Source organism: Bacillus rossius, chromosome 10 (assembly GCF_032445375.1).
Source record: "Bacillus rossius redtenbacheri isolate Brsri chromosome 10, Brsri_v3, whole genome shotgun sequence".
NCBI lineage: Eukaryota > Metazoa > Arthropoda > Insecta > Phasmatodea > Bacillidae > Bacillus > Bacillus rossius.
In genome coordinates, this window is record NC_086337.1 from 55,893,490 (window position 1) to 55,919,856 (window position 26,367).

The window sequence follows — 26,367 nt, forward strand, 5'->3', positions numbered from 1 at the left end:
AATTCCCCTCCCCCCCCATCCTTTTTATCTTTATACTTTTAATGAAGGATGTTAGAACATAGCTGAAATTGGCCATAGGATGTTTCATTCACAGTTGTATGCTTAAAAGAATATTTGGTAAGTTGCTTTCCTGATTATAATTTTTTTGCCCATCACCATTGCAACTTGTCCAAGAAGCCAATCTTCACTCCAGAACTTAGCAGAGTCCATTTTGATGAGTACGTCATGGTCATGTACCACAACTACAGTACGGAAATAATATACAGCAACATTGATATTGAGGTATTCGTTAGATTACAAGATTTTTTTACATTACCTGGTGGCCGACAAGAATTGCAAGGTGGTTACAAGGACTTACTAAAAGTGAAGACCACAGATTAAACAGTGCAAAATGGCAACTTCTCAGGAAGCCCTTATTACTTGTGTAATATTCTGTGTGTATGTGTCATCAGTTGATTTTAATTCAATATTGTGACACATTAAATCAAGATAAACATACATGTAACAAGTATGAGTGTATTCAGTTTTGGTTGATTATTTAAAATAACATAGACATACAAATATCATGCACAGATATACCATTTACCTGTACCAACATATGGGTTACTTAAATTGTCAATCTTACTCTCTTAAGTATGATGTTACAAATATGGTCACTGAACATAGACGTACATAAATATTTCGGCTCTGTAATAGAATTTAATTCTTGAAAGAAGTTCCACAAACTCATTTTGGAACTCACATAATTACATTATATTACTTAAATCTGATATTAATGTTGATTCTTTGATGTATTTACCATCTAGCATTGTTCAGTCTTTAAGAGACATCAAATAAGGATCACCGAGTCTAAAGTGTTTGTAGGTGATTCTTGTTAAATATATATTATTTCCAATCATCCTATCAATTAAATGTTCTAAAATGAGTTTGTGGAACTGCTTTTGATAACTGTGTAAACTATACATTAGCACAATACATTATAACTACAAAAAGAAAATATATTACTTCTGAAACAGTTATAAATCAAGAACTGATCGCATTGATAAAATGATTTAAAAATTTCTGCAAGGATTTTATCCTTATGGGTATCAATTACTATAACTTAGTTAGCTCTTGGTAAACTTAGTTTGGAAGCCTTTAAAAAAGGTTAAATTCTGTGATGCACTAAATGAGAGCAAGGAAGTTTCTGCACACACGTCGTGTATAAACTATCCAAACGCATGGACACACGACCGACAGGCCAGAAGTCCTGGATTATATTCCTGACCACGTCACTGATTGGCGGAACGATTCTTACCACCGCTCAGGACTGGTTGACATGATGCTGTTTCACAATTCAGCTGCAGAAGGTAACTTGAGAACCATTGTGGAATAATTCTGAACGTGCAACACTCACGCTGTGCATGGAGTCGATACTAGTGGTTATCATTTACATACTTCTCAAACATAGTACATTATTTTCTGCATTAACAATTGATAGAGACAAGATTTTATGGTTTTATTTTCAGGAAAATTTCATTTTTTAAAAAAGGATTTTTCTGGGTTTTTGTGAAACATAATTATTAAAAAAAAAAGCATATTACTGAAAACGTTTTATACTTAATGTTCCATGATACTAATTTCTCCAAAACAGTGTCACTTTGATAACTGTATTCACTCTCGTATGGGTCGCACATTTCATGCCAATTTTGTTTAATAACCAGTACTGTGATTATTATGCATTTTTTTTATTTTGGGTATAAAAAAATTAACATTGCACTGTGCGGTCGAATATGTGCGTAAATAACTAGCCTGTGTTAGTTTTTAATATTATTTCGCGTGGCTGGCGCTGAGCAAGAGGGGAATCTAAATCTAAAAATAAACCAGCCAGAGACGTGAACGAGAAGTGTGCATGCATGTGTGTTTGAGAGCATTTCGCCATGCAGCAGTATTTATGGTTCATCCTCCCTCCACCGTAAATGTCCGTGAACTCTACCGTTCACAATCACCACGTCTATCTTGACCAGTTTTTCTGAGGCAAATGTATTCAAACATTGTTTTAGCGCCAGATTTCCGATGCTTTTTACTGCAACATTCCGTGACAAAACTGCTGGTAAAGACTGTTTTTTTTATAGGAGTAACTATAATACATGATCACTTTTTGGATTTGTAATAAGCATGTCTATCTTTTCAGAACAAATAAAATAATTCTGTTAATTATATTTTGTGTTTGAAAAAAGTTACATGGTCATAATTTATAAATGAGTAACTAATAACAGTTGCAAGATTTTTTTTATTTTAAAAAAAAGCAAACTTTTTTCTTATTTTTTTTTTTTTATTGAAATGTGGTACAAACATCATGCTAAATAAATTACTTTCATTGACTTTGATATTTAAAATGCAGGTATTCGTCATTAGTTAATTATTGATTAAAAATGCTGATTAGTTACATAATTTTAATTGCATTTCAGTGTTAGTATGGTGTATTGAAATATTGAAATGCTTTTCGGTGTTATTTCGGTTTTGTCGCAACTCTCGATATAGTCTTGTCCCTAGCAATTGATAATAATGACAACACTTGCCTTGACCCCACATCGCACAGATGATAGACGAGACCAGTGGAGCACTAAGGTACACATCACAACTAACCTCAGTTTCCACCAAACCAGTTTCCAGATGTAGAAATTAGTAATGGGCGTGGGCTACAGTGATTCCTCTAAACTAAACATTTTCAGTTTTTAAGTACTATTAATTTCCAATCATTCCTAAATGTTAAGTACATTTATGCACCATCAGTACACGGGGCCGAAGTTGTGTTACGGAGTAGGGACTGGGAAAATGTTTGTCATTTTGAAATTGCCAGGAAGTGGCACTTTAAAACCTGAAAAAACTGTGTTTTGACTCGAGTTGTTAAAATTCACAAACACATTCATGTGTTTACAAACAAGGTTGCTTGTTAAGTGTGCAATATCGGCAGGAATACATAGCACTAATAACTGCTTCACAGGAACAAAACTACATTCTTGCGCTGGTACGAGGATGTAGGTACCAAACCTGGTGCATGTTAATCAACTGGCACATTTTTTTTGTGGATGCTGTCTATTATGTTTACGTTCTACCTTGCGTAAACAAAACTAACTAAGAACTGATACTATATTTAATACTAATTAAGTTTTTTTTGCAAAATATACCAAATTTCACGGTAAAAATCGCTTCTGTACGAGAAAGTATCTTTTTTCTGAGTTTTACTTAATTTCACGCAAACGCACATTATATTTAGTGGACGCGAAATCGTCTACTCTGAATGAACGAGGTAGCTAGGTCTGAGTGGAAGAGCCACCTGAGGTGCCCGTGTTGCCGCGGGAGGCGACAGATGCCGTCCCGCTCAGTGGCCCCGGGCCAGCTCCGCGGTCTGCGCGGGGTTGTCGGCCCTGCTGAGCAGGCGGGGCCCCAGCAGCGTGATGAGGACGGCCCCCAGCGGGGCGGTCAGCAGTATGGCCAACACGGCCACCACCAGCACCTTGTCTGCGTGCGCCACGCTCTCCGGGGACTGCGCGGCACGTGCCATGTCCAGGGCGACCGGCCCCAGCGCTGCCTGCCGACACACGCACGCCCTTCTTGGGACTCCCGCCGGGACACCGCCCACGCACCGATTGTAACAACTGAAGTACGAGTCGTTCATAGCCGGACAGAAGTACAGAAACACACATTGATACACCATTTAAGATTTTACCCAATGTTACACCAAAGGCAAGAGATAAACACAGAAAAATCAAAGATAAATAAGAAAATAAGGTAAATGCCTGATCCTGCGTTTAATACGTCGCTGTTGTGATAATGTTCCAGCGATAGAATACACTGGTGGGGGAACAGAAAGTAGCTCCAGAAACCCCACTGCCTCCCTGCTACACCACCACATTCGCTACTTGCTAAAAAAGATTCAGGTTCGACAATGTTTTGCACGGAAACTAACTGGACATCTGGACGTTGAGTGAGTGGAGCTAACGCAAGCAGCTCTGGGCAGGATCATTGACAGAAACCAAGGACCAGGAAGGCAGAAAATTTTGCATGGCCTGCCTCCTTAATTTTTAATGTACAGACTTTCAAACCCTAAGATTAAAAAAAAAATCTACAGACTGTAAACATTTAACATTAAAAATCAAACATAATTATGACCATTGCTGTAAGATTTTCTATGTATTTTTTTAATTTCTTTATTTATTTTAAATTTGTCACATGCCCACCAACAGCCGAGGGCTTGGGCACAAATACAAGTCAAGGACAGTAGTGATTCGTGTTGTTACATCGACACTCCAAAACCATCGGCACCAACAGTAGTGAAGTACCACCTGAGGGGAAACCACAACAGGTAGGCATATCCACGCCACCCTACACACGGGAGGCGAGTGTAGCGCATAGCCACAGAGAACAAAACAAAACCACTTCAATCTGGACGTACACAATAACACAAAAAACAGAAGGAAGGATACAATACATCACAGTTAATATAAAAAAAAAAACAGTGAAACAATCAATATAACATGAATTAGGAAATGTGTATAGAATGACATTAACTTTTAATGAACAAAAAAACACTAGGAATACTAGTATATTATGCTACAAAAAATACTGTGATCAAACAGATCCTCAATTATTTATTTAATTAATTACATGTTTAATTTATTATCGTAGTTGGAAGTAAGTCTACACATTAGGTCGTTGTTACGGAGAGTCCACACAGTTGAAAGGAGGCGACAATTGAATTGTGGACCTCTTGAGACCAGTATTATTGAGGAAGTAAATACAATTAGTTTTAAAATCATAGTAATTTTGAAGATGGAATCTCGGCAAGTTCTACGGTCAGAAAATGAAGTTAAAAAGAGTTGAGGAAAATTCTTTAGAGTACCTAATCAGATGTATTAATTTGTTTTGTATGCTTTCTGTTTCATTAATATCTATCGACCATCTTGACGTCATTCTACATAACTTGATAGTAATCAAGTTTAGATTTAACGACAGACCTGTGATTTCCGTTCCATCAGGGTCAACACAGAAAACACGTGGAGACCCGAGGCACGACGGACAGTCTCACCTGCACCGTGGCCTTGGGGAACCACGCGATGGAGACAAACAGCTTCTCCTTCCAGTTGAGGTTCCCGCCCATCGCAGAGGCCAGCGACAGCAGCAGCTTGGCCTGCGGACAGGAGCCCGGCTCACGCGACGCCAAACAAACCAGGCAGCAGCCGGGAGTACTGCTCTACACAGTGCGGTGGTCCGAGATGCACTCTCACGGACGACAATAACAAAATAAGAAGGGTGTTTTCAACATGGCGCTTCAGCTGGTTCACCCTCCAGTGCCGGTGCAAGGTAAATTGGCGCCCTAGGCAAAAAACCTTAATGCACCCCCCCTCCCCCCACCAGACACCCCAACAATTTTTTTCCATGCCTCAAAATACATCACGTAAGCCTAAGATTTTGTCAACAATCAAATGTAAGCAGGCTTGTGTTTTTTTTTACTTTTTCACTTATTACAAATCATAAACAGGTCACCATGGACTTAAAATAATTACTTATATCAATATAAACATTCCAAACTGTTACAAAAATCCATTTTCATCTAGTTTCAATAATCGTTAAACATAATACATCAGCTGTTGTGTGTCGTGCTGCGCCGCCCCCAGCTACTTGGCGCCCTGGGCGGTTGCCTGGTTCGCCTGTGTGGACGCGCCGGCCCTGTCACCCTCCACACTTGGCTTCACACCCCCTTCAACATTAATCCTGCTTTATTCACCACCCTGTGATTATATGTGACTTTCAGTAGTTTTCATTAAGTAACACTTACGTCGCAAAGCTTCCGTGCTGATGTATATTTTTTAATTAAAGATACATTTACTTGTAATGTGGGTAAATATGTAGTTGAGCGGTATTTGCGGAAAAAAAAATGTTAAAAATCTGAAAATACTTTTATTATATGCTCGTTCACTTCCTCTTTTCATTAAAGCTGGTGGAGATAAGAAATTCCAAGTACTTTAGGAGATATAGAATTTTTAATTTTCATCACAATACCTGTGCATTCATGTGGCAGTGACCATTGTTGCTTGTTTACGAGTATGAATTTTTTTTTTCGCGACGTAGGTGAATGACTACATAATTTTCTACTAATGGCAAAGGAATTGTACCCACCTCTAACTTAGGTGAGTTTTTAACATATCAAATTTTAATGTTTTATTTGTTATTTGGATAATAAGTAAAAAAAAAAAAAATTACGTGAGTTCCTACTGTTCATCCTTTTTCCCGGTTTGTTAGGTCAGGTCAGTTACATTATAAATACCTTAAAACTAAACAACTATTAAAATTAATTCATATTATTTTTAATGTCCGCTTAGTTTGAAAGTATTTATAATGTAACTGACCTGACCTAATCAACCATTTTAATTAAATTAGGCATTCACGAACACACGGTAAAATAAAATAAAAATTGCGTCGGTCAAATGATTGCACAGGTCTTGTATTGCAAAATAAAAACGGTGATATCTCCTAAAGTATTTGGAATTTCTTATCTCAGCTGGATTTAATGAAAAGAGGAAGTTAAAGCGCATATAATAAAAGTATTTTCAGATTTTTAACATTTTTTTCTCTCGCAAATACCGCTCAACTACATATTTACCGTAATGTGTGTAAATTAAAACATTTCAAAAGAAAGGCAGAAGTTTGACACTACACAGGAGTGTGGAGTGTGGAGTGTGGAGTGAGAACCACTGAGTGCCGAGGCACCCGAGACCGGAGGCGTGTGGAGCGTGGAGCGGGGCGGCGAGGCCTGGTACTCACGAGCAGCGCGATCAGCAGGCAGGCCAGCCCCAGGCCGACAGTGCGTCCCTCCAGCACGAACAGGTCTATCTCGGTGCCGATGAGCGAGAACAGCACCGGCTGCAGGAACTGCCACAGCAGCGAGAAGTTGTCCCCCACCGGGTTCTGCACACAGCCACGCCTCTTGACAACTCACTACACCACCAGTCGCAGGGGTTAGGTGTGGCCCGTCGCCCGTCCCCTGGCAGCCCGGGGCCAGCTAACGCTTCGCTGCTCCAACCGGACAGAGCTCGCCTTACGGCAAACACGGGCTGATGGTAGCGGATCAGTGGGTACCTGGGGGAACACACTCCTGGTTCCTAGATGGCATCCACACACCACAGATGAATAAATATCTGCAATGCCATGTTTACACACTGACACAGCTACAAGCTTTGTTGCAGCGAGCTGTAGTTTCGTGTACCGTCTTTTATCGCATAATCAGTCGCACATTTTATGGTATAATCAAGTCTTCAAGGTCTGGGTGCGATTTTTATGCGAGAGAAGCATTTTTGTTGGTGTTAAGTTTTACATAAAACGAAAACATGTTGCATGGAAACTACATTTTATTAAAAAAAACAGAATAAACATAAGCACTACAAAAAATTGAAATAATTAGTCATGCAATAAAAACACATTTCGTTCAACTTAAAATAGAAAAACCCAAAACTGTGACCGAAAATGAGCCAGAACTATGTATTTTAGTAGTAATCACTAACCACAAAAGAGTGCAAGCTGTCAAATTTAGTTTTACTATATATACATATTTACAATGAAATGATTCTTTGCCTAGCAAACTACCAATTTCAATATTTTATTGTAACAAACTCAAGTGACCTTAAAGCAGTGTCAAAAACCACTGCACTAAACTCCAACAAAAGTTTTTAGTCCAGGCTTGGAAACAGTGGAAAAGGGTTTTGTAGGGACGCAGTATTACGTTACTGATTCGAAACCCTCGACAGAGGCACATCCAGAGTTTTAAGAAAGGTGGTAAAAAATACTGGTGCTATAATATATTGAAATTCAGATTCAGTTTCGTAAATGGCACACTAAAATGTATTAAATTTAGGAAGGTATTAAATAAGGTACTCGTACGGGGGGAAAAAAAAACGAATATATTTAGTGAAATGATAAATTAGGGGCCAGGTGGAGAAGACGATTGGGGTCATGGGCGAGACAAGCGAGTCCGGGCCGGAGCGCTCACGTGGTCGTCGCTCCAGCCGCCGGCCCGCCAGCCGCCGCAGCTGACGAAGGCGGCGGTGATGCAGCCCAGGGGGCCGGCCCCGTCGAAGCCGACGGCCTCGGCGCCCAGCACGGCCAGGAGTCCCCCGCAGGCCAGCAGCACCGTGCGCGAGCCCACCAGCCACGACTGCGCACACACACACACACGCTCCACTGCAGGCGTGCCTGGTGTCGCCACTCCACAAGTCTCACACGCCATCATTCAGAAAGTGGTAGTACAGTGAAACATCATTAACGAAAACCACGGTAATACAAAACTCTAATTGGATACAAATTTTTTTTTTTTCAAATTCCCTAGAAATTACATAGGAGTTAAGGTGGAATCACAATGCCCCGACGACCCCGACACGACGAAAAATTTTCAACAGCCAATAAGAACCTGGTTCATCCCGACGAAACAGGTTCTTATTGGCTGTTGAAAATTTTTCGTCGTGTCGGGGTCGTCGGGGCATTGTGATTCCACCTTTACAGAGTTAAGTAATTTGTTTGGACAAAAGTACGGTTACGATGTAATGCAAAGTTTTTTTTTGTTCCGAGGGTAAACAGTCACGTGTAGTAGAGGATGGTTAGTACAATAATATTCCAGAAAGATGTAAGGACACAATGTTTAAGTTTACAACTTAAGCGATACTGATGCCATTGCTTTGGTTTTTTTGTAGGCTGGGCTGAAAAAAAAAAAAGCTTGGAAATTTTATCCATCCAAAATCATTTTGTTGGTAGTAATTCAAAACCTTTTGCCTTATTCGTTTTGTCTTAAATCCTTTTAAGTTTGATACAGCATAAAAAAAAATTTTTAAACCACAGATGTAGCCATCCTGAAATAATTGTATTTCACAATCCCTAAAAAAAAGTACATTTGGTGTAGTATAAAGTTAGTTATGTGAGTTTTAAATTCATTTGAAATTTAATTCAGAAATAATGTAAATATTTTGCATTAGTTTGGTTAAAATAAACCTCGTAATTGCTAAGTGACCAAATTATGGTCTCTTCAAGCATGGCTGCAATACCAAAACCAGACTACCGTACTTTATACCCACAAAAGTATTTATTTTCTGGAAATAATGTTTTGTCAATTATGATTTATTTTATGCTGCATGCTAGAGGGATATAAACGGTTGTAACATTAGACCTCCCAGCTATCTCTATGTTTGGTCTAGTATGCACATTAATTAACACTTGCAGAAAATAGTTGGGCACTGAAATAATGTCTCTCGGACTCAAATGGATTTTTAACTTCTGTTGCACAACACATCTTCACTGGCTCCACAATACAACTTTACTGTTTGCAGGTAGAGAAAATATAAAATTAAATTATAGTTGCAAGTAAATCCAGTGGTTACACACAAACTCACGTACAAGCACAAGAACTCAGTCCTCAAAACAAAGATTAAGTTTACTCAATCATTATTTGGGCTAATACCGATGACTGTGGTTAAGAAATTCTAGTTGGAAGTTGTGAAACACGAAAAGGTTAAATATATGCCGGAACCAAAACCACATATCTCTCTCTCTCTTTCTTAATGTTACTTGCGAGCCGCTCAACACGCGACCGACCGGTACTTTATACAGACAACGACAGAGGACGTGACCATCCTCTGTCTTAGAGGCCAAAGGGCGCTCATACGACATAACTTTGAACCAATCACAAAAATACATGGAAAAATATCATGGTACATTGCAACAACACTCCGACAAACTCCGGAGTCTTTTTCTCACAGTACTCTAGTCTCTCTCTAATAATTACGCAGCTGGCAAACTAATCCATCAGCTTGTTGAACAAAGAGCCACGGGGAAAGGAAAGGAAAGTAGGGGGGGGGGGGGGGAAACCATATTTATGAATAAAAAAACAAACCACGCTTATAATACGTGAAAGCATATAAAATGAATAAAGAAACAAGTAAAAAATAGGTTATTCACCATAAAGCAAGAGAATCATCAGAAACACCTAATAAGCATGAAACAATGTAAATTATGATCATACAACATATGGCAAACACACAAATACTTGTCAAGAGAAATAAAAAGCTAGTAATTATATATCTTAAAAACCTAATAATAGAGTTGACTATAGACAACATAATAATTTAAAAAGTGGGGAATGCTGTAACCTGGGACTCAACAAGGTGCAGGAGTGTCTCACCGCGCGCTCAGAGGGCACGTATCTCGCCATCACGCCCCAAAGCACGCCAAACGCCAGCCCCATGACAAGTCCTGCCGGCCCACGGATTATCTGCATCGTCAGCGAACCTGCAACAACCGTGTCAGGGTTAAGTCAGGGTTTACAAGGTGCCCACAGGAGAGGGCACATGGACCCAGCGGAGACCATCTCAACACATCGCTGTATCACCACACAAGACCTGGACTCTCAGCACAGGAAGCTACCGCATGGTCACATAGCGAATCATCTCTCAGATGTTACGTCTCCACACAAACACTCAATAAAACTATTGCTACAAGAAGAGCAGCAGAACTGGCATGCGGTGACACATCTGCTCGCTCTGCCGGTGGGAAGATGAGTGCATACTTGCCAACCTTCCTGCTTTAGGCGGAAAACTCCCTATTCACCACCCTTATATATATATATATATATATATATATATATATATGTGTGTGTGTATGTATGTATGTATATGTATATATACATACACACATACATACACACACACAAAGAGAGAGAGAGACACACACATACTAGTCGACCCGAGCGGAATTCCGCAGTGAGCACCAAATTGTTTTGTGTGGCATTCCATTCTTTAAAAATTTGGGAGAAATGACATTTTGAAAAACAGAAAAAAGAAAACGGGTGTTGGTACAAAAGAAGACATGTAATTGAACACATCAGTAACAAATAGCTGTTACAAATTTTTTTTTTTAATAGAAGTATGTATTATATTCAAACATACCAATAATATACGTGTTTACAAAACCTCTTTAAATATAATGTTGGAAGTGATTATGTGATCATTGTTCACTTTTTGGTTATACGTATCTTCAATACTAACTGATGCTATGAGAATTTAATGTAAGAGGTTATGTTTGTAGGATATGTTTGTGATACAAAATATCAACAGTAATTTCAAAAGTACTTACTTATAGAAGTTTAGGTTAAGTGGTTTGTTGAAAGGAATTTTTTGTTTAAGTTGAAGGATCCTCTAAGATTTTTTTATCACAAGTTGTGTTTATTATAAAGGAAGTGCAGTTTTTTTAAAAAAAATAATGTAAACGCTGATGTTTCAAGTGGATATCCAATTCGATATTTATCAAATCTGATTCAATATCTATCGAAAAATCGACGCATCCATTAATGGACCTCTTCTTAGATGATTTTAAATCTCAAATTTAAGAGAAGCAGTACTTTTATAGACCGTGGGTCTATTTTTCGTCATTAGCCGGCACGATAAGCTTTCAAATGTGGGGTAAATCATGGAATTTGATAAAAGGAATACGTAAGATCTCGGGACCGGCAGAAAGACAAGCTAGAGAAATAATATATAAGATTATATATATAGATACACACACACACACACAATTGTCATAAGACATTAATGGTGGACACGACACTAAAGACAAATACATAGTAATCACTGCAAAGGTATGGACTCCCACCACACTGTCGGTGCCACAGCAGACAGAAAAACCGCAGATGGCCAACAGTGATAAGAACAGATACACACAAACACTAAAACAGTAAATAAAGAGAAACACAAAAATTGCTTTATTATAACTACTAAAAAAAAAAAAGCATGACGTTCATGCCATGTCTTTTATAGTAGTAATAAAATTTAAGCAACTGCAGCAAATCTTTTGGAGAAATATAATGAACAATTCAACAAACTAATTTTCAATTACAGTAGTTGTGGTAAAACAAAAAAAAAATTACTTACACTGAAGAGTACCTATGTCTAAAGGTGACTTAAAAGGTGCACGTAAGCAGTGGCGTAGCCAGGATTTGTGTATGGGGGGGTGTTAAGAAGCATCCCCCCCCCCCCCCCGTATTAAAGCAGGGGATCCGGGGGTCCTCCCCCGGGAAAACTTGGATTTAAGGTGTAAAATAGTGCTATTTTAGCAGTTTTCGGTACTTAAATTTAAATATTGTAATGGTAAAAATTGTATTAATTTTAATATGAAATTTGTTTGAGTGATGAATAAGAAATTAATTAAAGATTTGGTGCTAAGGGGGGGGGGGGGTGTTTGAACCCCTAAAATCCCCCCCCTGGCTTCGCCCCTGCACGTAAGTTATATGGAACACATCTGAGCGTCTTTCAAAACTACGGAAAATTGTTGAATTTTTTTTTTGTTTGGTCGGGACTGCGTGCGGTCGGAGGGCGGAGGGCTCACCCGTGGAGAAGATGACGGAGACCATGACCCCGAACACGGCGATGGCGATGATGTCGTCGAAGCTGGCCGCGGCCACGATGAGCGTGGGCACGCCCTTGTCCACCCCGTAGCCGCGCGCGGCCAGGTGGAAGAGGCAGGGGATGACCACGGCGGGCGAGACGGCCGCCAGCACGCCCCTGCAGTAGCACCCCCCAGTCCTGTCTCGGCCGCGCGACCGTCAGTGCCACCTTTGAATACATATACTGTATAGAAGTCGCGAGTGAATAGGATTTACTATACGTTTTTCGGGATCGTATGGTGAGCAGCTTGGGAACTTCAACCGCTGCAGTGCGCTGCCGTGACGCCCCTGTATCGTCTTAGGTTGTTATTTGCCCGTTAGAGCGCAGCACTGTCGCCCGCTGTCATTCCCCCGCACCCCCCCCCCCCCCCCCCCATCCATCATTCACTGCAGCTCGAGGTCGTTCAACGGGAGGGGGAAGGGGTTTTTGAAGAGTTCGACACTTGTCCGCTAGGGACCACCACAAGTCGATGCCCTAGAGATGGTGGCGATTGCGGCGGTGAATTAACCAACTACCTCAAACCGTATTAGAAATTTTAACCTGGGCTGGCGTCTTCTATACAGTATATATATTCAAAGGTGCCACCCAGCTACGAACACCGGAGCGTTCAGTGATGTCGAGAACCTCCCAGTTGAAAGCAGAATCCAAAAATTATAATTAATAATAATATCCCTCAACACATTTACGAAATCTTGAAAAATCTTTATCAAAACTTTGAATTTTACCTTCTTTTATAGTGATACACATGTTTGAAATAATCACGTGTAGAGTAGCACTAAAAATGTCAAATAGGTTAACCCTGTTATGATGTTCCCACTTATAATTTTTTTCCCCCCTCCTTTTGACCCTTTCAGAAACTTTATAACTAGGTTATAATATAAATTTTTTTACAAAAATAAATGAAAAGACTTAAAACGAAAAGTTTAGCTTGAATTAGATTAAATTTTTTAGCCCATAGATTTTTAGTTGGAAGGTATGGTTATGAAGTAAGAGGGCCACAGACCGCCATTGGCAATCTCATATGCTAAATGACAAATCATCTGCCTGTCTGAGTGTTTGTGTAACAACCCTGTATGGAACAAGTGCTTAATCAAGGATTGTTCGTCGTTTACTGTTTTGCACATTTTGCGTCCACTTAAACCCAAGCCGATGGCAAGGTTTTTGGTGTTTACTTTGTCCAGTGGAAGGGAAGCAACACTGCACATTCAACTCTTACATTATATTTAATTTTACAAAACTCTGTCATGACTGGGACCAGTACTGAATGTTAAAAAAAACAACAGCAACAGGTTAGTGATTAGTTTGTGGAACACCGATAGTTAGTCACTCCCGTCGTCACACAGTACAGTCAAGTCCTGCTTCATACAGTAGGATGTGAAAGTAATACATGGAAAATTATTTTTAATATGATGACGGAGAACAGATAATGATCTTCAGACATTTGGCAAATAATTAAAGTTTTACTGTAACTTGTTTACTTACTGCACTTATGTATGTAAAAAATGTTTTTTTTTTTCTCTCACACTGATAAACCCTCTACACCCTGTTATAATTGATGCTACATGGACTCTCACATCACAAGGCCCTGAAGCTGCCGGGTTTGCGCCTATCGACCTACTAACATTCGAGAGGGCGAAACTCTATGACATCAAAGCTACCGGCAACAACACAAAGGAAGCCAGAGAAAAAGTGAAGTTGGAAACGCTGGAAGAATGGGAAGACAGATGGAAGACCTGCGACAAGGGCAGATGGACAGCTCGCCTGATCCCGAACATCAAAACCTGGATCGACCGAAATCACGGTGAGACGGATTTCTTTCTGACTCAACTGTTGACAGGCCATGGCTAATTCAACGCATACCTGCACAAATTGGGCCTACTCCCACACTGCGATGTGCAAGCACTGCCTGGACGAAACCGACGACGCTGAGCACACGTTTTCCGAGTGCAAACGATGGATGAAGCACAGAGCTGACACCGAAGCAACAGTGGGCAATACTCTCAATCCCGCAAGCCTAGTGAACCTTGTCGTACAAAGGGAAGAAAACGGGAATGAAATCGCTGCCTACGTGCGGTGCATTCTCAAGGAAAAAATATCCGAGAGAGAGAGACCAGAGAAACGGGAGCGGACATCGTTTGACGCAACACGGACTGGGTCGAAGTAATGCTAACGTGGTTCTGGCCCGGTCTACTATACGGTACTAACGGGGAAAGTGGATAGGAGGTTTTTAGTGGGTGAAAATCCCATACTACCAACCATCATGGCAGCGTCTTTGAAAGATTTTCCCTCCTCTATGAAATAAAAAAACTAGAACTGCAAGGCCCTAGCAGAACATCTACGCACCCCAGCATGAAGCCCCAGAGCCACGGCAGGTCCAGCAGGAAGTGGCTCAGCACGCCGATGACCGCGATCTCCGCGAGGGAGGGGATGACCGCGAGCCGCACCACCATGCCGCTGAGCCGCCGGAGAGCCGCGGGGTCCAGCCCCAGTCCCGCCCGCGTCAGGATCACCACCAGCGCCACCTTCCTGCGCACGCGGCTTTCGCTGGAGTCACACTTCTTCAGGCGCATTACGCGAAAATAATGAGAATGTGCACAGCATGGAACAAAAATTGACAAGGAGGAAAAAAAAGGCTACATTCAAATTAAAAATCATGAACTTTCGTGATTGACTCTGAATACTACTGAATATTAAAAACATTTATTAGTGAATATTAGTAATAGAAATTGTGTTTATGAACTTTATATATATATATATATATATATATATATATATATATATAAAATATAAGTGAGGTTATGTTCCCATATGTATAGTTTATTTCCATTACATAATTATTTCATTAATATTTAATAAATAATTAAAATTAATAAAATAGAATAAACATTCCAAATATGTATAAATTTTAATTATTAATGAAGCATAATGCTTATAAGGCCAAAACAAAATTTATGGATTATTTCAGGATAAATCCAACACAGTTTGATAGCATTCCCTTGGAATCAAACCCTAGGCAAAGTCCTGCATCTCCCGCCTCCTATATCCTTACATCAATTCATTCCATAAACATGGATATTTTTGTAATCTTTAAATTATCTTTTCTGTCCACTTGATAATTTAAAGCACAATACTAAGAGAAATTAAACTTCATAAAAAGCAAACACAGTAGTACAGCACAACTCAGCATGGAAAAAAAAAAAAATTTGTTTATCTGCAGACGCGTGAAGTCAGCGACGTGTAGAAAAATAGCAGAGAACCAAAAACACCCGGTGACCTTGCCAGGATGGCCAACACAGCGAACACAGCTTGGTGTGACCAGTGGCACCTGAGATGCAGTTGGCTGTTTTGCTTGCGCAGAGAACATCGCGAACATAGCGAGCGTAGCACCCTGTGTGGCCATGGCTTTATATCACCATGCTCTAATTATCATTATTCAGCACCCATAAATGGAGCCATGCTTTATTAATTTTAAGCTTGTTGATGAGGTGCATCATTACTTTTAAATAAAATTACAATCACAAAACAGTAGTTCAATTTGAAGCGTAAAATTACATTTACATTCAAGTAACGACGACAACTCACAGAGAAACATATACGAACATTTTGAATCTGCACATGCACAAGTGGCAGACAACTGATCATCGTTATCTTACACTATAGTATTTATACTACACTAGAAGCCGCAATATCACAATAATAGTAGTAGTAGGGGAATGACGATAAAAAAGACATTTCACTCCCCTTCGTCAGGTTGTTAGTGAATAACAGGGAGGGGGTTGGCTAAGGTCTCAAAAGGTGCAGGAGTTCTCTCTCCTCCCCTAGTCGTCGGGCAGACTGCATCAAGATCTCAACAAGAAAAACCAGTAATCAGCTGTGTGTGTGCAATGCACCGTCATTTCAATACAATGCAACTGAATGGATTATCATCGATGATTTGTTATGGTAAAACAATCCCAAAACCACAAGGACAGATTATATCAAAATTATATTTTAACGTAACTGCACACTAAAGAATCAAAATAAAATAAGGAACTTGAAATGCCTGACGCATCCTTAATTGCAAATTAATAAAATAATAATTTATTTTTAAAAAAATTTCCACAGAAATCGGGTTTACAGGGAGGAATACGTTGTCACCATGGATTCTTGATTTTCGTATTTTTCTTAGCAACAAGTAGTAACTATCAAAATTTTACTTTTTAGCATTGCATATTGATGAAATGAGCTACAGGTCTGATATGTCTCGCGCACGTCGGGACGGCCGCCGGCACCTGAGCACGGCGGCGAGGTGGGCGTAGGACCCCTGAAGCTGCAGGAAGCCAGAGTTCCGGAGCGCGACGCCGACCGCGATCATGCCCAGCAGCGGCGGGAGGCGCGCCAGCCCCGCCAGCCGGCCGGCCGCCTGCGCCAGCACGAACATGAGGCACAGGTTGAAGAGCGGGCCGTCGCGCGGGGAGAGGGGCTGCCCCAGCAGGCAGTAGCCCGCCCCCCAGGCCGCCAAGAGCGCCACCGCGAGGAACACGGGCTGCGACAGCCGAGGCCACCGCGCCTCCGCTGCCTGCCTCCACCTGCACGACGGGGCCGGTCACACTTCTCTTCACGAGTAAGTTTTCTTTTCAATTGTCACACCGAAATCACAGCATCTAGGATTCCAACGTTTACACATAGAAATTTAAGTAATGATTATTAGAGACCCGTGAATTTCGCGGATTCAATGACCTCCAGGATAGACTCCAATATCCTCTACACACTGTTCATTGGCTGCTGACTTGTGAGTCGTCTCGACTGGGTGGCCTGTGATTCGACATTTCTATGAGTGAGGGTCTCTAATTGGCCCTCAGTCCTCCAAATTAACATAGAACCAATGACAGGAGCAGCACTAAGGTATAATTATTTGAATTTTAGCTTAACACAAAATGAATCCGCAAAATTCACGGGTCTCTAATGATTATGCTTGAGAAAAAAAAACTGAACATTTCATATTTTGGTTTTTAATTTAATGGTTTTCAATACTTTCTCAAGTCAATTGTTTGATGTTTTCTTTAAAAACAAGTCAGAAATACATATGTGTTAATGTTATTTTATAGGTACAGGAAACACACAGGTCACATTTGTATGAAAGATGTTTACAGCAACATGTGAGCAAACTGGCGTCGAACATATAGACTTTTTGCAAACACAATTCCTGCCGTTTCTGTGTATGAGGCTTGCTGGACCAGAAGCGGGAGGAAATGCATTTTCTGTAATTTAATAATGTTGTCTCCACTAGTTTATTTTTATTTTTTTCATTTAAATTCTTGAAGAGAAGAGAAGGGAAGGCGAAGGCAGGACGGGGGAAACACACAGACCATCAGTGATGATGAAGGAGCTGGGGTGGGACACGCTGCAAAAAAGGAGGAAAGTAGAAAGGCTAGTGATAATGCATAAGGTAATTCGAGGGGGGGAGGGCGGCTGGGGAAAGCTGGGAGCTAGGTTGAACAGAGGGCTGTATCGAGGAACGGAGGGATCATGAGTGGAAGATTCAGAGAGAATGAGAGACGGACAGAGAGATGAAGACAGGTACTCCTTGTGAGGACGGGGCGAGAGTGGAACGAGCTTGAGGGGAGGACACTGGATGTGGGAGGAGGGAAGGACTTGCGAAGGAGGCTCCAGAGGGGGGAGGAGTGAGGGTAGTGGGGGGGGGGGAACTCCTTGCCACCGGGCAGATGCCCAATTGCAAGTGGAAATATATATATATATAAAAGGGAGGGGTCCCCCCCCCCCCCCCCCCTGGCTACATCCCTGCACACAAACATGAAGCACTTGCTTAGAGAGGGCTACCACATGCCGCAAATTACCCCCTCTGGCACACTTTTCAGGTGCCTGTCATTTTCCATTTTGAAGTAAGTAACATTACTTGTTAGAACAATTTTGAAATGTAGATAGAACATTGAAGTTGAGCGAGTGTTACTGTGTAATATTCATGCAACATTGTTCAATTTTGTTATTGAGGGACACTGAAAGAACGTTGTAAAAACCTGTTGTAAAAATGTTTCAAAATTTGTATGGAACATTGCCGCTACATTGCTATGTTTTCATTTCACACATGTTACTTTATTTTAGCTTATGCTTAATGTCTCAACAGCAATGACACAGGAGATAGCTAACTCAGTAACACAGTTTAAGGAAAATGTTAGGAATGTGAGAAATATTCTTCTTTAAGTCATGTGACTGTAGGAGAATCAATAATCATTTAAGTTTCAACATTTATTCAACATTTCTTCCTTGTATTTTCAGGTTTTTATCTCAATGAATTTGTTTAAGTTTAATTTTTTATGTTGCAATTTAACTTGTTATCTTTTGGATTCTTGATTTTCGTATTTCTCTTAGCAACAAGTAGTAACTATCAAAATTTTACTTTTTAGTACGGTATTGTAAATTGATTAAATAAGCTACAGGTCTAATATTTCTCATAGACATGTATTTTTTTATGCATAATATTGTAAAGCATGGATTTTCTGCTCAGAAAAATGACTTAAGTAGGTATGTATTAGCTTTTAAGACATTTGTAAAATTCATGTAATTTTATAGTACAACTTCTGATTGGCTAAACAGTCTGGGGCTGGGTAATGAGCTATCCAAGTTCAGTTGTTTGGAAGGTTTAATTGAGTCACAGCCCTCATGAGCTACAGTGCATGTTTTGTTGAGCTCCGTAATTTCCGAACATTTTATGGTACCTACTGAAGTTTACACAATATAAGTAAACACTTTATTGAAGATTACTTATCAATAAAAATCACTCTTAATAATTTTTTACAAATAACTTGCAAAATAGAAAAATTTTATTCATAACAATTTTTTGAGCAAAATGTTTCTATTCATCCCGCTGTTTCTATTCACCCTGTTTTATGGTATTGTTTATTTAGGATTATCATTAAAATTTACTATGTAGTTAACAAAACTTCATTGGTGCCCTTTACGAGTTATTAAAAAAAATCAAAGTTACATACTTCAGTTGAATTCAATTGTAAACTCAAAACAAGATAATTATCTTCTTGATAGCCGAATATTAATTTAAAGATAACCAAAATCAAATACTGATTTATAAAAATTTTCTTGACAACCATTATGTTGATGAACAAATCAAATAAATACATAGAAATCTTGTCGTACAGGAACAATTCAGAATTTGCCTGAAATGATTTCAGGCCACCACGGAAGAACAAAATCAGAATGACCGCGCCAGGATTCGAACCCGCATCCTTTAACTGCGTTCTGACACTTCGCTCCATAGAATGAATTAAACCTGCTCTGAGTTAGTTACTCAATCTTTTTAAAGCCCAAAGTAACCTAGGAGATAACCGTCGTGTTAACCCCCTGCGACTTGTAAAATCCTTTATTTTATATATTTAAAAGCGTTGACAGTTCTGGTTTCAGCGCTGATTTGGAAAAATACGTCATGACATCATACTCGCCTGGAACATTTCTTCTTGCCAGCATCTTGCAGAACTGCTGGTAGCACAGCTCCGTTAGTGTCTGCTGGAATACAAATGGAACACTTTAAGCAGAATCTCCACGATTCAAAAATATTTTGGAAGATTGTTCCTTATTGCGTATCCAGTTTTATAATTCGTATTTTCAAAATAAAAAAATATTTTTGTTATGCTACAGTTTCGGTATCAAAAACACATTCAACTGCTTACTTTATTTTGATAATTTACATTTTTAAAAATTTGATGCGTTACACGGAACAATTGTTCCCGGGAAAATCAAAGTTTTGTATATATTAGTTTCAAAATAAAATATGTAATAGTTATTATACAGCTTTGCATCACAAAAACATTCCATTCCTTTCTTTATTTCAATGTTTTGTGTTCAAGTACAGCTGGATACACAATAATTAGAGACCGGAAAAATTCGCGGATTCATTTCGTGTTTGCTAAAATTCAAATAACTTTACCATTGTGCTTCTTCTGTTATTAGTCCACTGTTAATTTTAATGACTAGTGGCCAGTAACAAAACAAAATCACGCAAACGAAGCCGGATCGTCCGGTTCCGGAACATTTTACTATCGCGTCTTCTGCTTCAACAATGGAGGAAACAAACAAATGACAAACAATGAAATTGAATTTTAAGATTACTAAATAATAATTTGCACCGAGATCATAACACGTGCAGAATTTACATATATAATAAAATTAACCGAAAAAGTATAAACAGAACACTAGACATCCTTGTACTTGAAACAATTATTAACGTATTTAGAGCTTAAACAAACATGGCTACCACCGCAGCCGAGTACTCGGCTTCTATTGGTCGCACGGAGCGACGTAAACGTAAGAGCTCAGCAATGCAGAACGTACGGGTCCGTCTCCGTGCTGTTAGGCCTATTCCACAATGACACGGAAACGGAGACGAAAACGGAGTATTGTTCCGTTCCGTCCGTATTTACCTCGTTCTACAATACACGGACCCGTAAGAAATCTTGGCCAATAAGAAAGAGCGAGCGTGACGTAACTGAAAACTACGAGTATCAAGTGAACTACCTGTTAAATCGAAATGTATGGTTGTTAACTTGGTAATGTAGTAAGTCGATTTTTTTTTGGGTTGTGGCGGTGGTAAAGTAGTCCTTCTCCGTCTTGTCATATATAGCAGGTATATCTTTTAACCATGAAAATTAAAAGTTCATCAAAATTCGTCATGATGAAACCCACGTGCACAATTCAAATTTCAAAACAAATCTTGTTTTGTTGTTCACGCATAAAAAAAAAAAGTCGAGAAATACGGAAACCAACATTAGTCAAAACTAATATCTTAATTAACATGAACGAGCAACTGTATCTTGACAACTTCAGTGAATAAATAACGTGCTCCTATTGGTCTAACGGAGTAACGTAAACGGAAGACTTCAGCACTGCTGAGCAGGTCCGTACGGGTCCGTCTCCGTTTGCGTGCTATTGCAGAAGCTCTGTTCCGTGAAATCCATCTTCGTTTCCGTTTCCGTGTCATTGTGGAACGGGCCTTAAAGAAACTCTGTTCCGTGAGAACCGACTCCGTTTACGTGATCCGTCTCCGTTTTCGTGTCATTGTAGAAAGGGCCTAAACAGTACCAGATCTAGTACGAAAGTACAAGCAGAGGAAACCTTGATACATAATTACTGTCGCTCTGTTGAGAGCATAGTTCATATTGGGCCGTTCAACCGATATGCTACGACAGCCTAATTAGTAAAACTGCTATTAATGTCAGCAGTCACAGACATGGATCACGTAAATCGCGGAATATATAACAAGTTAAGTACGATTAAAAAAATATACTACAGAGAATAATTTTATTACGAACAATTTAAACTAATCTCCTTCAAAATGTTCTTCTTGGCTAGCGATAGCGATGCAAACGTAGCCCAATCTTGATTCCATGATAGAAAGCATTTCTAGAAGTGTACATACAGAAACCTTCTGTTCAGTCAAAAACTCGCGCATCTGAAACGAGGTATGCACGGCGCGTTGTCGTGATGGTGGAAGCCATTAACCCATTTTTTTAGTCTTCGTTTCGCAAACAAAACGAAACCCAGATGTTGCGTCAGCAGTTCCTGCTATAAAAATTCATACACCGTATTTTTTGATCACACCTGGTATCTACGATGGCACGCACACGGTCACGGAAGTGTACGAATTTTGCTGGGCAATGCCCAATTGCCCATATCTATCCTTTGCGTTTTTTCGGGCGATCAATAAAGACCAAGTATTTGGCCGCGGTGGAGGACATTTTTGTGTAAGTTTTCATTACGTTAAAATTTGTTCAGTTACAGAAATACTTGTATACAACCAGTGTTCCAAGCATTACTAAGTGGATATTTATTTTTATAAATGAAAATCCCGGCCGTGTTGTTTCCGTATCTCAAAGAAATTTAAATTAATATTTTTAACAGTGGCATTTAATCTAATTGATTGCCAATTGTAACGTTTATGTGCACTGAAGAAGCAGCAGGCGGTAATGAAATGTAAAAATCGTGCCTTTTCGTCTTCCGTGATCCATTTCGTTTTATGTTTCTGCGTCGTTAGGCGGCACGGCAATAGCCGACAGGCGCTAACTGGAAATTGTTTTATCGATGTCATTTGACAGACTGGCTCTAAACCGACATCTCTGTCAAATGACCGCTATCAGACGCAACAATTTTATCCATCTTTCAGAATCAACCATGTATCTTTAAATTATCTTGCCGGTGACAAAACAATTACAACAATGCTTCACACGAATTCGCAACCATTCGCAAAAAAAAAAAATGCTTAACCTATTTTTAAAAGAGATCTTCTGCATGTTTTCAAAGGTAATCGAACTATAATCAACTGTTTGATGTTCACCACCAATAACTATCATTGATAAAGCTCGTTATATAAGTCGTTGGTCCATGACGTTACACGTGTCCAGAGTCGAAGTCGAAAACAAATAATTCGTTTACACATTCAAAATGCATTATATCGTTTCATAGCGCACATTGCTTTGAACCAGGGGCTAGTTAAGGCATTAAATGCAGACAGCAGCTACTTATTAACCACGAGGTAAACAATTCTGTGACATGGTCTGCTGATACGTAAGCAATGGAGATTCCGTTTCCTACAAAACAGTAGGGAATAGGTATACAAGATGCAAAAACGCATTGCAAGCATCGCCCAGCTTTCAACTGCTACCATTTTCGCCTTCTTTAAATGTTATTTAAATGTTCCGAAAACCTTAGAGGATGCTAACGTAATGTGTAAACAAGACTGATATTTTATTTTTAACACGCGCATAACGTCTTCACTTACTTAACTATCGCAATGTTAACTCCAATGACGATTTTTAATTAAAGTATTAATAATTTTACAAGTTTACGTGAAAAACACTACTTATAAATAAAAGCTCGGCGAAGAAAACGTTACAGTTTCAAGTTGTAGGGTTAGTGAGATCTTGAGACTTGTGCGCATTAAAAACAAACCTAACCCTCTTTAAAAAGTTTTTTTTTCGTAGCAAAGCAGTATGCATTGACTATGATTTATAGCTGTTTAATTATTTACATCGATAAAATGTTACGTACCATTAACAATTGGTGTGCACTTAGGGTCCAAATCTGTAGCAAATTTTTCATTCACATCGCCAATATTTTTTTCCAAAAATACAGTGGTTTCACCTTCATTCATATTACCAATCCAATAACATGAAACGACAAGCACCTGACACTTAACCTAAGTGCAATGGTAAAATAGCAAGGCAAAAAATAACGACCTTAAAATAATAACAATTATTGCACTAATATTTAAAACATATTAACATAACAATTTTGGTAGTTCTGAAAATCTCGCTAGATAGCAGCTCACAAAATAACATCGTGAAGTATCGATACTAAAATCGATTGCATTTTAACTCTATGTGTAGTTCCATGCTTACTGTAGAGATCGCAGTGTTATAATTTACTTCTGAGAAAAGATACTTTTTTTAGGCATATCCTTGTAACGGTACTTGTAGTACTATTTTTTTATGTGCCGTTTTCTACAATGAGGTTTTTTTAACTTCTGAATTATGACTTTTATGTTGCATTGCCATTCCTCCCAGGGCGAGTGCAGCGTGGTGCAGTGTAGTGTGACGCCACGAACCAACATCGCCACTGGAGGTTCGATAGTTGTCCATGTGAATAAATATCTGGACTAGCGTGTTTTTTTGTTTTTTTTTACTAAGCTGGATTAACAATGGAATTAATATAATATGTAAATATCTCGTCCCCTGACCACGAAGGCATGGTCCAGGCTCCAAGTAATTCTGACTCGGCCATAATGCTTTCTACTTTAGCCTGCACAGGGTCGCACTAGGGAGAGACGTGTACCATTGACTTTACGTTAATTTAATTTGTCTGAGGACCTTCGCGGCGGTCTATGTATGGCGCCCACGCGGCACATGTGTTTCAGGGACTCTCGGCACGGACATGTTAATTACTGTCTTAATCATCACGTCCCTAAGAGCTAGACATTCAGTGGATGTGTTTTAATATTCGTGATTAGGATCATGTGGTGTAGCAGGGGTCGTAACCACAATGCCGAAATACCATAATGCCGAATGTCAAAATTGACCACAACGCCGACAGCTAGAAAACTACTGTGTACCACAACGCCGAAATAACAACTAAATGAATTTGTGTGTGTTCCTTAAATGTATCTTAACGCCGAAATACCACAATCAAACCTAACCTTACCTAACCTAACTTAGCATAATATAACCTAACCTAGCCTAGCCTATCCTAGCCTAGCCTTACCTAGTCTAACCTAACCTAATCTTTGTGGCAGTCCTGCAATGACATTTTTCGGCGTTAGTGTATTTCAGCGTTGAGGTCAATTTGGCATTTCGGCGTTGTGTTATTTTGGCATTGTGGTATTTTGGCGTTGTGGTATTTTGGCGTTGTGGTATTTCGGTGTTGTGGTGCGTCCCCGTGTACCAGCCATCCCGCATCCAGATATTAGCATTGATCTAGGACACAAAGTAGGTTTACAACTGTAACAAACTTGGTGACGAAAACCACCAAAAAAAATTGCAGTTGTCTGACTCTCTCCTTTGTTCATTATCACCTCTTCCCCTTCCCCTCAGGGTCATCAATTAACCCATTCCCGAGCAATGCATCTTTCGTAATGCTATATGAGTCATCGCCTCGATGACCCTACCAACCGCAAATAAGTTTCTTAAATAATATTTAAATTGAAAACTTTGGACTATTTCTGTTTGATAATAAAATTTGATAGCATGACAGGATTAAGTTATGTGTACAACTTTATATGATGAAAAAAAATTTGACTCACCCGCGCAGCTGTTTGCGCATCCCTCGCTCTGCGCCTGCGCGGTCCCATGCTCCGCCATCTTGTTGCCTGCAACATCACGAACATCACGACTCCGTGAGGCTCATCGCGCTCTTATTGGTGGACGAAGTGGTGTGAAGGCCGTGCCACATTCGCGCAGTCGCGGCTGTCTTGTCTGTCCGACCGTGCTGTCTGAAGCTTTCCCGCAGCCAGGGCCGGCGCGTCCATATAGGCGAATTAGGCAACCGCCCAGGGCGCCAAGTAGCTGGGGGTGGCGCAGCACGACACACAACAGCTGATATAATATCTTTAACGATTATTGAAACTAGATGAAAATGGATTTTTGTAACAGTTTGGAATGTTTATATTGATATAAGTAATTATTTAAAGTCCACGGTGACCTGTTTATGATTTGTAATAAGTATGAAAGTAAAAAAAAAAAAAAAGCCTACTTACATTTGATTGTTGACAAAATCTTAGGCTTACGTGATGTATTTTGAGGCAAGGAAAAATTTTTTTGGAGTGTCCGGCCCGGGGGGGGGGGGGGGAGGAGGGCATTAAAGTTTTTCGCCTAGGGCGCCAATTTACCTTGCACCGGCCCTGCCCGCAGCAGCGAGCCACGTTCACTTGTCTGATGCATTTGGTTCACACAATACTACATCGAGACCAGCACGCTAGATTGCTATAGGTATTTTTGAAGTTACACTTCTTTAGGCGCATTATGGAAAAATGATGAGCGTTATTTTTCACGATGCGCGCGCACCATGGAACAAGATGGAGGATCAACGTGTATGAACATAAATCCATGTATAGTCACTGTCATAAAAATAGGGGGCATACCCAATACAATGGTGTGTCAAATTAATCTTTATGATAGTGAAACTGCACTGGAATATATTTAATAAACTAAAATAGTCGTAGCAAAGAGTAATATCAAGTTAAAAAAATAATAATTTATACTGGTATCACAACAATTATAATACATTTTCTCCATTCAATATCTTGTCAGGATTTGTAGAGCTGTGGTTATAGTATGTGGTTAATAAGTTAAAAGAACGTTGTCCAAAACTCGGCAGGGAATTTTTTTTTTTACTTTTTAAATTT

At 39.7% G+C, this 26,367-nt stretch overlaps 1 protein-coding gene across 5 annotated transcripts in view; it reads right to left on the minus strand.

The window, feature by feature from the left end:
- Positions 1 to 502: 502 nt before the first annotated feature.
- Positions 503 to 26,367, minus strand: part of LOC134536223 (sodium/hydrogen exchanger 9B2-like) — a 30,895-nt gene continuing 5,030 nt past the window's right edge. For 2 of the 5 annotated variants that reach the window (XM_063375893.1, XM_063375895.1), the window contains 10 exons: positions 25,267 to 25,332; positions 19,919 to 19,982; positions 16,736 to 17,032; positions 14,808 to 14,990; positions 12,406 to 12,581; positions 10,208 to 10,314; positions 8,030 to 8,194; positions 6,808 to 6,951; positions 5,072 to 5,173; positions 503 to 3,574 (listed from right to left, as the gene is read on the minus strand). In XM_063375893.1, coding sequence (XP_063231963.1) covers positions 3,365 to 3,574; positions 5,072 to 5,173; positions 6,808 to 6,951; positions 8,030 to 8,194; positions 10,208 to 10,314; positions 12,406 to 12,581; positions 14,808 to 14,990; positions 16,736 to 17,032; positions 19,919 to 19,982; positions 25,267 to 25,324 — 1,506 coding nt within the window. In that variant the 5' untranslated portion in view covers positions 25,325 to 25,332 and the 3' untranslated portion in view covers positions 503 to 3,364. Of the gene's footprint in view, positions 3,575 to 5,071; positions 5,174 to 6,807; positions 6,952 to 8,029; positions 8,195 to 10,207; positions 10,315 to 12,405; positions 12,582 to 14,807; positions 14,991 to 16,735; positions 17,033 to 19,918; positions 19,983 to 23,519; positions 23,793 to 25,266; positions 25,333 to 26,367 lie in introns of those variants that run through there. The other 3 variants (XM_063375896.1, XM_063375891.1, XM_063375892.1) reach the window with 3 other exon arrangements.